Source organism: Dama dama, chromosome 19 (genome assembly GCF_033118175.1).
Source record: "Dama dama isolate Ldn47 chromosome 19, ASM3311817v1, whole genome shotgun sequence".
NCBI lineage: Eukaryota > Metazoa > Chordata > Mammalia > Artiodactyla > Cervidae > Dama > Dama dama.
The window spans coordinates 67,578,874-67,591,938 of record NC_083699.1 but is presented as its reverse complement, the minus strand read 5'-3'; the positions used below and the strand labels follow the sequence as shown (position 1 = coordinate 67,591,938).

The 13,065-nt window shown below is 44.2% G+C and overlaps 1 protein-coding gene across 5 annotated transcripts in view; it reads right to left on the bottom strand.

The window, feature by feature from the left end:
- Positions 1–13,065, bottom strand: part of ERG (ETS transcription factor ERG) — a 236,656-nt gene that overhangs the window by 128,143 nt on the left and 95,448 nt on the right. The window contains exon 1 of one of the 5 annotated variants that reach the window (XM_061167304.1): positions 1,542–1,670. The exons of 3 other annotated variants lie outside the window; for them this stretch is intronic. In XM_061167304.1, coding sequence (XP_061023287.1) covers positions 1,542–1,559 — 18 coding nt within the window. In that variant the 5' untranslated portion in view covers positions 1,560–1,670. Of the gene's footprint in view, positions 1–1,541; positions 1,671–13,065 lie in introns of those variants that run through there. One more of the 5 variants, XM_061167306.1, reaches the window with a different exon arrangement.

Sequence of the window (13,065 nt, the reverse complement as noted above, 5' to 3'; positions counted from 1 at the left end):
CACTGATTTTTTGGAACAAACACACATAACTGTACCCGACCTATTCAAAATTTACAGAGAACATTAGATTTAGCTGCTATGAAATATGGACATGAAAAAGGGTGAAAATAAGAATTAAAAAGGCAGCATTTGGGGTTATAAAATCAAACAATTTCTGCTTATATTGCTGAAAGTAGAGCATGTCAAACACTAGATTTTAAAATTTCTTTCTACATCATTATATTTCAGGAGACTTTCAATCCTTATAGCTGAAGAAAGAAAAATCTCTGTAAGATTAAAGTCTTTGAATCATACCTTGATGATTATTTTTTATATATTATTGACCATACCTTGAAAAACAAAACATATTTTGAGAAATACTGACAGAACTTCTGAAACACAGTGTATACAGTAAGCATTAATTAAATCCTCTCACACAAACATTTCAAACTCCAAATCAAGAAGGATTTTTAAACACTGTCATGGTCCAATTCTGAGCAGTTTCCATCCATATTCATGAGCTTTCCAATTAACTATAACCCTTGATGAAAACTCAGCCAAATGCTTTTCACCTTCATGCAGCAAAACTAAAGACACGCGGCCAAGAAAACTTTCTTTTTCCTCTTTTCAATATCTAATTTTGCTGCTCATTTTTTCTCGTTTCTACAAATGTCACCAATCTGGCCTTGAAAATATTGTTAACAGGCCACTTCATGGACTCTTATGCTGCTGACTAAGCGTCCAACTGGCTTCACCACCAGGAATGAGGCCACATTTGTATTTTCACCTCCACAGATTCACCTCCACCTTCATCTCTCTATGCTACTTACCAGAAACGTCTGCAAGAAAAACAACGCATCAGACCACACACCCCAGCACACAGAGAACAGACAGGCAGTTCCCACAAGGCAACCATCACGGGGAAGAAAGTCTACTCACAGTGCTCCGAGAAGTAGGTACTTTATTAAAGATAAATACATAACCGAACACAACGAATTACCACCATGCCAGTTATGAGAACGCCCCGTGCTCAGCCTGAAGGTTCCACAAAATCAAGGCAACACTGGCAAGTCCCATGACCGACAGACAGCCACTTGCTTCACCTCCAGAGGGACCGGCTGGCATCCCTGATGCTATGGAGGCCTTCGAGAACATCCGCAAGTTCAACATTTCCAAGCCCATCTTTGCCTCCGACCCTGCCCTCCAACCTCGCCAAGTCCATTGCCTTCCAGCGCGGAGGCACCTCCAGGCACCGCTAGAGACAGTTAAAAGAAAAGGAAAATTCGGACGCGCGCTGAAAAGCTTTTGCAAAAGTCATCCACAGCCCTCAACCGTGAATTTAGAAACCCCAACTTTTTTCTGAGTTTGAAGTTTTTAAGCCTTGCGGATGGTTGGAGTAGGAAAAAGGAAATTTACTAGGCAGTGCAAAGGAAATCTTGTTGTCCTCTATTGTGGCAGTGGGGGTGTTGCCCAATGCTAACTTATCTGCCTTGATAAAGGAAACCAAAGAAAAAAGGAGCAAGCACAAGATTTGGTCAAATGAAAAGGACCCCTCTGCTTACCTTAATAGTGCTGGCCATAATGCAATCAAGTTTATTGATCGTTAATAAATGTTAATAATAATTATTGCTTCTCTCTGACCAGAAAGTAGTTTTGATGAGGTTGTTTAGAGCGGATGAGATTGTGCTAAGTCTGGGAAATGAAGTCAGCCAATGGCAGGAAGAGGTTTCTATTGGTCCTGGCCGCCCAGCCCGAAGAAACAGGATATTTGGGAGTGGAGAGATAAGAGACCCTGAAAACAATGTTGTTTTTCTTGATGATATGCAGCCAGGAGATTTTTTTTTTAATTAAAAAAAAAAAAAAGACATCAATTGCCTGGGCCTGGGATGGCCACAGCAGGTGTGACCCCGTGTGCCGCCGTGTGACACGCTGCCTGGGGGGGGCAGGATACAGATGTGGCGGGACTCCGCATGCCTTCACGTGGGCGGCGAGCACCCGGGGCCCCTGGGCGTGGATGGTGCCCTGCAGCTGGGTGGCAGGCCTCCTGGGCCCGCGTCTCCCCGGATCCGCCACACGCCCGGGATGCGGGACCTGCGGCTCCTGGCATCACACTCCCTGCTCCATCCTCTCCAGAGGCAACTCTGCAGGTGGTGCTTATTTCTTGCTGATAGGAGAGGATGTTTAATAATAGGATGCTTAATGGCAGTCATTCTTTCGCCTGCTGATTTTTAACCTTCGTTGGTTCAGCATCTCAACGTGAATGTTCCAGAACAGTTTCGTTTTCTCCTTCCAAACATACACAATTGCTATCAGCCCCACAATAAACCAGACTTCCCTGGTGGCTCAGCAGTCAAGAACCCGCCTGCCGATGCAGGAGATGTAGGAAATGCAAGTTCAAGCCCTGGGTCGGGAAGATCCCCCTGGAGGAGGGCTCAGCAACCCACTCCAGTATTCTTGCCTGGAGAATCCCATGGACAGAGGAGCCTGGCGGGCTGCAGTCCCTGGGGTCACAAAGAGTCAGACACAATGGAACACAAGAAACCAGTTAAAAATGCAAAGACTCTAGGATGAAAGTGACCAAGAGAAATAAAGAGGAAAATAAACGTGTCAAATGCTTGTTTTCAAATGTTTACTTAAGACCTAAGGAACTTAAACAACTACACACGTTTTTTTAGCTGAAAACATCAAGTTGACCCCACTCTGACAAGTGTCCAGGCTGTAGACAGCAGACCCTGCGAGAACTCCTGGCTACACAGGGATGCCATATCCTCATTAAGCGTTTTAAAATCCGACCTGCAAGTTCAGGGCCACAAGTATGTTTTCCACTTGGAGGAAGTGCAGCTAACGCAGGCCTGAACATTCCTTAGAGGGTTTCAGGCCTTTTAATTACTCACTTGCAGGAAATTACTTGTTCTCTGGAAGAAATAACATTTTGCTTTGAATGGACCCACACACGAAAGCTGGGCCAGTAAAGAGGTGTGGTCTCCAGAGGGGACCCGCAGAACACAATAGACCCAACCCTGAGTCATCCCGCAGTGCGCGGTCTCAGAGGTGGACGGTCACTGAACTGACTTCACACAGACTTCAGGCCTGCCTGTGTCAGAGCTCCAGAAAAGAGCCCGCGTGTCTACAGATTTTACTGATCCCACGATTTCCCCCCTGGCTTAGAACAGCAGGAGAAGGAAACCTGAGGAGGAGGAGGGGTGGGAGGAGGGAGAGGAGGAGGGAGAAGAAGAGAAAGAAAGCGGGAGGGATGGAGAGAAAGAGGGGAAGGAAGAGAGAATGCAAGGAAGAAAGAAAAAGAGAGAAGGGGAAGCAAGAAAGAACGAAGGAAAAGAAACAAAGAAGCCCCAAAGAGAATGTGTAAGAAGTCTCATTCCCATTCCGTGTAAAAATCAGACCCTGACCAGTGCTCAGTATCTGCATTTTGAGGGGATGCTGATTTCCGCTCTTTTCATCTCCAAACAATAAATGAGATGGCAGGCTGATTAAAATTGTGTTTCCCCTAAAATTTCAAAGTACTGAGTTGTTTTATCTGGGCAGCTTCCATGAGGATTCAGGAGAGCTGGGGGCGGGGAAAAAACGCTCTTTCGGCTCCACTGAGATTCCTTGTTTTTAACTCTGCTAAGAAGCATCCATTTTTTAAATGTGAACGGTGGCACCCTAATCAGCAGAATTCTATTATGAATTTTCCAAAGAGCATCCTTAAGTAGGGTAACCACTGTGCTTAAAAAAAAAAAAAGCCAGGGAAGAAAGTTCTGCCTGGCCCCAGGTCACCCCTGCACCACTGCGGCCTGGGTTCTAGCCCAGCCTTGTTCCCCGCAGCAGGAAAGCAGCAGCATTTTTATGGAGATTTAATTCTTCCTTGAGGGGTCTTGCCCTGAACTCCTCGGTTCTTGTCTAACTCAATCAAACAGTGAACAGTGAAAATGTTTAACTCTTCATTCAGAAATAATGTCAGACTTCAAATGCCATAGGATATCATGTATGTGAGAAATATAAAATATGACATACCCATAAATTTTTTTTAAATGCTCACTTGAATTTTTAAAAAAGAAATAAAATATGACACAAATGAAGCTATCGAGGAAACAGAAACAGACCTACAGGCATACAGAAGAGATCTGTGGTTGCCAAGGGGGTGGGTCGGGGTGGGAGAGGGATGGTGGGTGTTTGGAGTTAGCGAATGCAAACTTGCAAACTATTATATATAAAAATGGATAAACAATAAGGTCCTACTGTGTGGCACTGGGAACTATACTCACTGCCCTGTGATAAACCATCATGGAAAAGAATACGAAAAAGCATCTGTCTATGTAAAGCCAAGTCACTTTGCTGGGCAGCAGAAATGAACATGACATCGTAAATCAACTCTACACCCATGACATTTTAAGAAGAAATACTGTCAAACTTATAGAAAAGCTACTGGATAACTCAAAGAACTTCTAATATCCTTTTTACCAGTTCCTCCAGCTTCAGTAATTTACATCTGCTTTGCCCTCTCCCTCTCTTGCATATATATACATACAAATTTTATTACTTAATAAAATTTTATTAGACTAATGTATTTGCTTGGAACTTTCATACAGAAAACCCGATGATACTCTTTGATCTATTTTCTGAAGATTCCACCCGTAAGTTTCCTTCTGTCTTATTTTAAAAATGCATGTACTATAGAAAATGATGAAACAAAAGTTCCATTTTGAGATCATGAGCTATAAATTCGGTTACAAAATGAAAACAGCAGATCTTCCTCATTTCTAATGACAGATGTTGACTGATTTCTGCCATCTTCCAAGAGAATTATTCTGGATGTCTAGAACAGCAGCATAATAGCATCCCAGCCCAGGATATTCTCTATTTAATGCAAAATTCTTAGGGGGAAAAAAAAAGGGAACTTTAATTGACTTTTGACAGCATAAGGCATATCTATTAATTAGAATACAGTAATGCAGAAACCATTTCCCAAACATTATTCTAGACAGAAGTCATCTAAAGACAGATATATCACTTGGCGCTCCCATCACCCCCACTCAAGCCTCTGCCACCAAACAGACTCAGCAGCGTAAGGACTGAGGCGCCTTTCAATGCAACACCACCGCTTCTTCGAGAAAGGCATCCTGAGGTCACTGTGTGGGCCCGTTTCAGGGACAATCTTAGAGACCCTCCATATGGGTCATCCTTCCATGAATCTCTCAAGCCAGGATCATTTTCTGCCCTCCTTGGTCCACAGTAAAGACCATGGTGTCACGGTGTAGCATCCGTGTGAATAAATTGCACACTTCCACTCTGTATTTATCCGTCATGGACCCACTGACCATAGAGTTACCAAAACCCTTCATCAGCCTGTCTGTATCCTGCGTGTCCGGACTCTTCGCAACCCCGTGGACTGTAGCCCATCAGGCTCCTCTGTCCATGGGATTCTCCAGGCAAGAACACTAGAGTGTGTTGCCACTTCCTACTCCAGGGGACCTTCCCGACCCAGGGATCGAACCCACGTTTCCTGCATCTCCTACATTGGCAGGCGGATTCTTTACCACCTTGCCACCTGGGAAGCCCATTCATATCTTACTCCAAATGAAAAAGGAAAGAGTGTAAAGCAGAACCTACTATTACTGTAACTATAAAAGGAGCACTGTCATTTATTATCCTAAAACCACATCTTCCCATTTCTAAAGAGTCAACAAATTCTCATCCTTGTTCTCCTACAAACTTCTCCACGTGGGATCTCACAGGAAGGTCGAGGGTTGAGAACACTTGGAGAGAGGGCAACACAGTTGAAAATGACGTCTGAGCATAGTAAGGCGGTAACAAGCCAGAATTGTAGTTGGAGACCTAACAGAAGACTCACTCATGACTGACAGCTTGATCCCTGTATTCGACATGCATACCATGATAGACTTACTGTTACTGGAAATACCGCAGGAAATCGATGCAGAAGATGAATACTTAGTGATACGGAAAATTACAGTACGGTATCTGGTAAGTTAAAAGTCAGGTTATAATGGAGAATTATATCACAGACTCATTTTGTTAAAAATAAAAAGGCAAAGTAGAAACATTAATAGGCTATGTACTACAATAGTAACAGAGAATCTTTGCTTTTTTGTTTTTCCTCCTTTCTCTCTTGGTTCACTGTATTTTCAAAAGTTATAATAATTTCAATAAAAATAAAGATATAAACAAGTACATAATAAAAACAGAATGAAATCTGCTTAACTATTTTAAGAAGCCCAAAGCCCAAATCTAAATTCTGGTCTACAATTAGATATTGGTATCAACAAATTTGACATCGAAGACTTTTCTGGAGCTGCCAGAGAAATTTGAATATATGACAACTGTTGCATCATATTACAGATTTATTGTTAACTATTTACATTAAAAGCTTTAATGATGCTTTGTAGAAAAACTGCCTATTTACAGCTGCATTCTGAAGTATTGAAGATAAAAAGCCAATAACTTATGCAACTTATTTAAAATAATTCATGAAAAATAACAATGTGAATATGACAAAATTATACAATCACCAAACCTCAATCATAGCTTATATGAGTGTTCATTGTATTGTCTGCTCTATTCTTTGAGTTATAAAATTTTTATAATATAGTGTTAAATAAAAAGTTCTAATAGATTTCTTTCTTTTAAAAAGTTACAATAAACCTAAGTTACACTGTAATATAAAAGCTACATAAGCAACATGCAATGTTCAATTTCTTCTGTAAATATCTGTATAACATGCAGCATAGGATATCCGTTTGTCAACCTCTATATGTGTGTGGACCAAACTTCAACAAAAATAGGGTAGGGCTTCCCAGGTAGCTCAGATGGTAAAGAAACCATCTGCAATATAGGAGACCTGGGTTCACTCCCGGGGTCACGAAGAGACCCTGGAGAAGGAAATGGTAACCCACTTTAGTATCCTTGTCTGGAAAATCCTCACGGCCAGAAGAGCCTGGTGGGCTACAGTCCATGGGGTAGCAAAGAGTCAGAAACGGCTGAGAGACTAACACTACATGGATCAGCTGGTAAAAAATCCGCCTGCAAGTTGGGAGACCTGGGTTCGATCCCTGGGTTGGGAAGATTCCCTGGAGAAGGGAAAGGCTACCCACTCTAGTATTCTTGTCTGGGAAATCCCAGGGACAGAGGGGACTGGCGGGCTACAGTCCATGGGTCGCAAAAGAATCGGACACGACTTAGCACTAAAAAACAACGACAAGTATAAAGTAGCTTTCTGGTTAATTTCAGTAGGGAAACCCAATCAGACACTTCCGTGCATTGTGACGGCCATCTCTCCAGCTTCACCCCCCTCCCCCAGTCAATGAGTGCCTTGTCCACGCCTGGCACTCCGGTGGGCACTAAGGAACAAAGATGGCAGGACTCGGTCCAGCGCCTGGGTTCTCAGCGTTCAGGAAGCCTCTGTTCGGCGACTCAGATTCCTCACACACAGAGGTTGGGATCAGTCCATAAAACAGACTCTTTGTGGACAAAACAATAGGACAAAAGTGCCGAATATTTATTGTTCCTAGGATGACACATGAACCTTAAAATGTATAATATTTGGATTATTCAAGAGAGCCCGGCAAGAAGGATGTCCCACGGATTTTTGGCAGGGACATGCCTGAGATTGTAGATAAGGATCAGGACTCTGGAGCGGCCCCCACAATGGAAAACTACATCACTCAGTGGAACTTTTCCGTCTCTATCAATTGGAGGATTTGCCTGAGAACACAGCCAGCATAAGGCACTCTTAGCCCCAAGGTCACCAGCGTCTACTCAGTAAGGACCACCTTTCCAACGTTTCCATTCGAAGCAGACTTTACGAGTACAGTTTCATTAGGTAAGACGGTGTGTGGCATGCCCTCCAGCCACACGTGAAGAAATAATCCAATTTCCATTTAAATAACTAATGTTTCAACAGCTTCTCTAAGTGGTTAATACATTCTTTAGCGTCTCGGTGGATTTGAACTAATCTAAACCAAGGAAATTGTTATCACACAGTAAATCCTCAACTTCTCAACACCAGGCTGCAATTTCCTTCATTTTGAAGCCATGTGTCAAGTTCAGTTCTTTAGGCCCAGATGGAGCAACGATTTCAGTGGACACGATTTCATAAGCATCACCTATATCCTCAAGTTTTGCCAACTCTGCCTCTTACCCAATGGTTCTAAAAATGCAGGAGTATTAAAACCCGTATCAGGAACCCTAAGTATGTCAATTTAATACTTAAGGCTGAAAAAAAAAGTTTTTTAACTTTTTATTTTACATTGGCGTGTAGACGACTAACAAGGTTATGACAGTTTCAGGGGCACAACAGAGCGACTCAATCATCCATAGACACGTATCCATCCTCCCCCAGACTCCCTGCCATCCAGGCTGCCACACGACATGGAGCAGAGTTTCCTGTGATATACAGTAGGTTTGTATGATACCCCCTATATGCGCAATCTAACAAGAAATGACACATTTTTTTAATTAAAAAGCAAAAACAAAAGAAACAAGAATAATTATTTTTGACACAATCATTTAGTAAGGAGCATTAAAATTTCCTGTTTAAAAGATCATGCTTCTATATACAATTTATGAGCCATTAAGCGCATTTCAAGGTCTTCATTCATGTAACTGGGGCATAAACAAGTATAAATGTTATAGTCATCAGACTGCCACTGATCACCACAGATAGCCCAGCATCCATACCCCATAACTGGAGGATTCAAAAAGGTACGTGGCCATCCACCTTAAGGCTGTCCTGCCCCTCTACCAGCTACTCAGATCTAGGGTTCTATGTCTGAGTCACTGTCCTCAGTCATTCCCCCCAGCCACCCCAAGAAGTTATCTGGGGCTGCTGAAATTAACTTCGATTTTGAACACTTGTTATACTTCTAAATTTTTTTTTTTAATTTGTCAGTCTCACTTATAAGATACTAAAAATCAGCAGTTATTTTTGTCTTAATGTATAATGATTTTGTAAATTATCTCTTAAAGAAATGATACACTATGGCCCAGAGAAAGATCACTCACACTGCACCATAATGCCACTCAGTTAATGGAAATTTACAGAGAAGCCTGCTGTCCACATCTGCTCCCCTTGCTTATAAAGGCTGTTTCAGTCTCAGACTGAGACGACTTTTCTTTCCACGTCACTCAATTTTGATGTGAGAGCTGGACCATAAAGAAGGCTGAGCACCAAAGAACTGATGCTTTCAAACTGTGGTGCTAGAGGAGCCTCTTGAGAGTTCCTCGGACAGCAAGGAGATCAAACCAGTCCATCCTAAAGGAAATCAACCCTGACTATTCACTGGAAGGACTGATGTTGAAGCTCCAACACTTTAGCCACTTAATTAATGCGAAGAGCTGACTCATTGGAAAAGACTGATGCTCGGAAAGACTGAAGGTAAAAGGAGAAGGGGGGAAACAGAGCTCGAGATGGTTAGATAGCATCACCGATTCAAAGGCCAGGAATCTGAGCAATCTCTGGGAGACAGTGAGGGACAGGGGCGCCTGGCATGCTGTAGTCCATGGGGTCGCAAAGAGCCGGATACGACTTGGCAAATGAACAACAACAACAATTTGTTTATGCTTTTGCTGATTTATTTCTATCGCAAATGGAATCAGAAAGGAAACCACAGAACCACGCGCTGTGCCATAAATAGTGCATTTAGATTTGCATGGGTGTAATCAGGCAACCTGCTGACTTAACTGAGTCCTAGGCCCACACTTGAAGGCAGGCGAGGCAAACAGCGTCTGTCCCCCTCCGGCAGCCCTGCCAGGCTGTATTCTCCCTACGCTGCACCCTCTCTGCATCATGCCCCTCCTCTGCAGGGCATCCTCTCCACGTGCACCCTCTCTGGACCACACCCTCTCCCTCTGCAAAGAGATGTAAAGAACCTTTCTCTTTTGGAAGGTACAGAGCACAGGCCTTTTTTTTTTTTTTCCTACTTCACCCTCACGAAAAGAAAACTTGCTTAATTCTATTTAAATGCGCCGAGCTGATTGGCAACTAGGAGGTAGATGAATTCAGTCTGCATCCGACCCCAACACATCAGCCTATCACCTGGGAAAGGACAAGTGGAAATGTTCCTTCTGAATGTATCGTCAGTGAGTGGCCACAGAAGCCACCGTTTGCCTAGTGGATACTCTTTTACCCTTTATAACACCTACAAAAAGAATCCTCCCTCAAGAATTTTAGGAAGCAACTGCCTATTGTCCAAAGAACTACACCGCTTGGTTTGTTTGCTAGCTGGAAACCAGAGGCTTTGCAGGGAATTTCCTTTTGAACGGCTGGGGCTGTGGTCACTAGAGGGCGCTAAATGTCCCTCTAAAAGGTCTTTAGAAGAGAGATGAGTACGCCTAATTTTTGCCTTTTACTTTTCTTGAATTGGTATTATAACAATATGAAGTTATCTCATTTTAATCCATTAAAATCACAGTCCAACATTCAAAATGTAGGAATTCTTTGAAAATTAAAATGTTTTCAATATCATGGGACATAAGGAAATACAAATAATAAAAAATAAATATAAACAGATCTGCACCCAAGACTAATTCATTCTTCTGGGTGAGATCTGACCATAGAAATTGTATAATTGTTCTACATCACTGTGAATAATTTCAAGCTCTGAAAAATATTCTATTTCACAATAATTCTAAAGGGTTCAGTAAGCCCCCAGTGCAAGTGCCATCAAATAAGTGGTAAATTCTGAATGCATTTATTTTCTGGTTTCAGGGATAGCACCTTGCCTAGAGTCAGATATCCTTTTCAGACTTGAGAACAGTGGGATATGGATTATACTGTAAAATGTGAAAGAGACTTTGTGGTCTCTTCCTTTATTAAAAAAAAATTTTTTTTAAAGCCTGTAGTATCTCAATTGCTTATAATGCAACACGTCAAAATGATACACAATATGGAGGTATACATAAATAGAGTTGAATAAAATGAGCCTTGAAACTAAATACAAGCATTTTCTTGAGAATAATCCTATTATGCAATTACACAGACTTTGATAGTCATCAACAGGCTATACACTTTAAGCAAAATTCAGTGCCTTGGAAATACATGCAAAACCCAAAAAGTTTTGATTTTGCAACTTTTCTCTTTTTTGTCTTCACTTGTACTTGAACATATCTGTATATGTCACTGTTTTCCTTTCACTTCGGTTCATGTACCAAGGAAGAGTGAGGTCAGTGGGTGAGGGCTGTTTGTGCTTCTGCCTGTCAGAGGGGGTGCTCTCACCGACATCTGAGGGGCCCCCCGGTAACTGCGGTTGACGACGGATTTTCCCCTCGGTCTGCCAGTGGAGCAGAGGTTTGTGTGCAGCGTATTCTACAGAAGGAAAATTAAGGCAGTATTTCATCTGTCCGTCTGTGATTTCTAAAGGGAAACAAGCTTGACTTGGGCACGTAAATGGCAGAGTAGTGCGTGGCATGAGGCATTGGAAACCATTAGGAGCAGGGGACTCCTCGGCCAGCTTCTCCCTGATCCAGCTCTAGACAAAGGACATCGTCTGCAAAAGACAGTCCAACCAAAAGACATATACAACCCTATGTACATGTTAGTCACTCAGTCGTGTCCAACTCTGCGGCCCCATGGATGCCAGGTTCCCCTGTTCATGGGATTCTCCAGGCAAGGATGCTGGAATGGGTAGCCTTTCCGTTCTCCAGGGGATCTTCCCGACCCAGGGGTGGAACCCTGGTCTCCCGCATTGCAGTCAGATTCCTTACCAGCTGAGCCACAGGGAAGCCTAGCAACAACCCTGACTGCCTACTCTAAGCTGGTTCTGTGGGAAACTGAGGCTGCGAGCGCAGGCCGCCGCCTAGGGCCACAGGTGAAATCAACAAGCCCAGGCTGCAGGGGGAGCCCAGGGCACCCCGATCTCAGGGGCCTTGGCTCAGGGCAGTGGGTTCTAGGGCTAGCCTTGTCCTCACCTGCGTGGGGACTGAACGAGTCGTCTAACTCACCTGGGCAGACGTCCACCTACCCATCCATTAGTACGTCTGCAGGCCTGTTCAAAGGAGGGATTAGCAGGCATTGCACACGCTGCTCTGGGCCACCCTTGCCGCACCCCAGAGACTGAGAAGAGTGGTCCCCAGGGGCCCCCAGGGCTCCGTCACAGGGCTGGTGCTCAGCCAGCAAATGCAGAAGGAATGAATGAGCGAGTGAAGACTGAATGAATGAAAACGCCCAGGAGCCCTGGGAAAGGCAGCATGCGCTGTGCCAATGGGCAGCCGGGGAGAGGCCTTGAGGGGACCACAGTTTAACGTGAACCTGAGGCTCTACGGGGGTGGGTGGTGACAGTGATAGTCAGAGCTGTCACACGTCCAGCCGTGGTGGCGTCCCTGAAGAGCGGTGGTGTGGTGGTTTCGTCCCTAAGTCACGTCCGACTCTTGTGGCCCCATGGACTGTAGCCCGCCAGGCTCCCCTGTCCTTGGGATTCTCCAGGCCAGAATACTGGAGTGGGTTGCCATTTCCTTCTCCAGCGGATCTTCCCGACCCAGGAATCGAACCTGGGTCTCCTGCACTGCAGGCAGATTCTTCACCAACTGAGCTACGAGGGAAGCTTCTGAGCTATGAGGGAAGCCTTGAAGCGGGGTGGCTAGACCACTATCTCTTCCCTCAAGTCTGAAGGGACCATGCCCAGCATCTGTGCTCTTCAGCTGGTTTTCAACGGCTTGGTGGACGAGTCCCAAGATTTTCACTCGAAATGAAGATGAAAGCTGCTGCTTAAATTGTGAGCCATCCAAGGCCTTCCCACTTCCTTCCCCTTTCTCCTTCTCTCTCTCTCTCTCACACACACACACACACACACACACACACGATGATGATAATGATGAAGACGGATGACAGGCAGACAGCATACTAATGCAGAGATCCAGAGAAGAATAAAGAGACAGCCTCTCTGCCCCCACCCACCGTGATGCCTGCTCTCCCAGCAGTCTGCCAACCCCTCTCCCAAGCATCCAGGCCACCTGCCCGGGCTAACTTCAGAGGTGACTTTCTTGAGCAAGTCCCCCCCAGATCAAGGTGCTGAGAAGTGACGGAGGCAAGTGGTGCCTAAGACATCTTCTGCTCTGTACTTTATGGGATTCCCA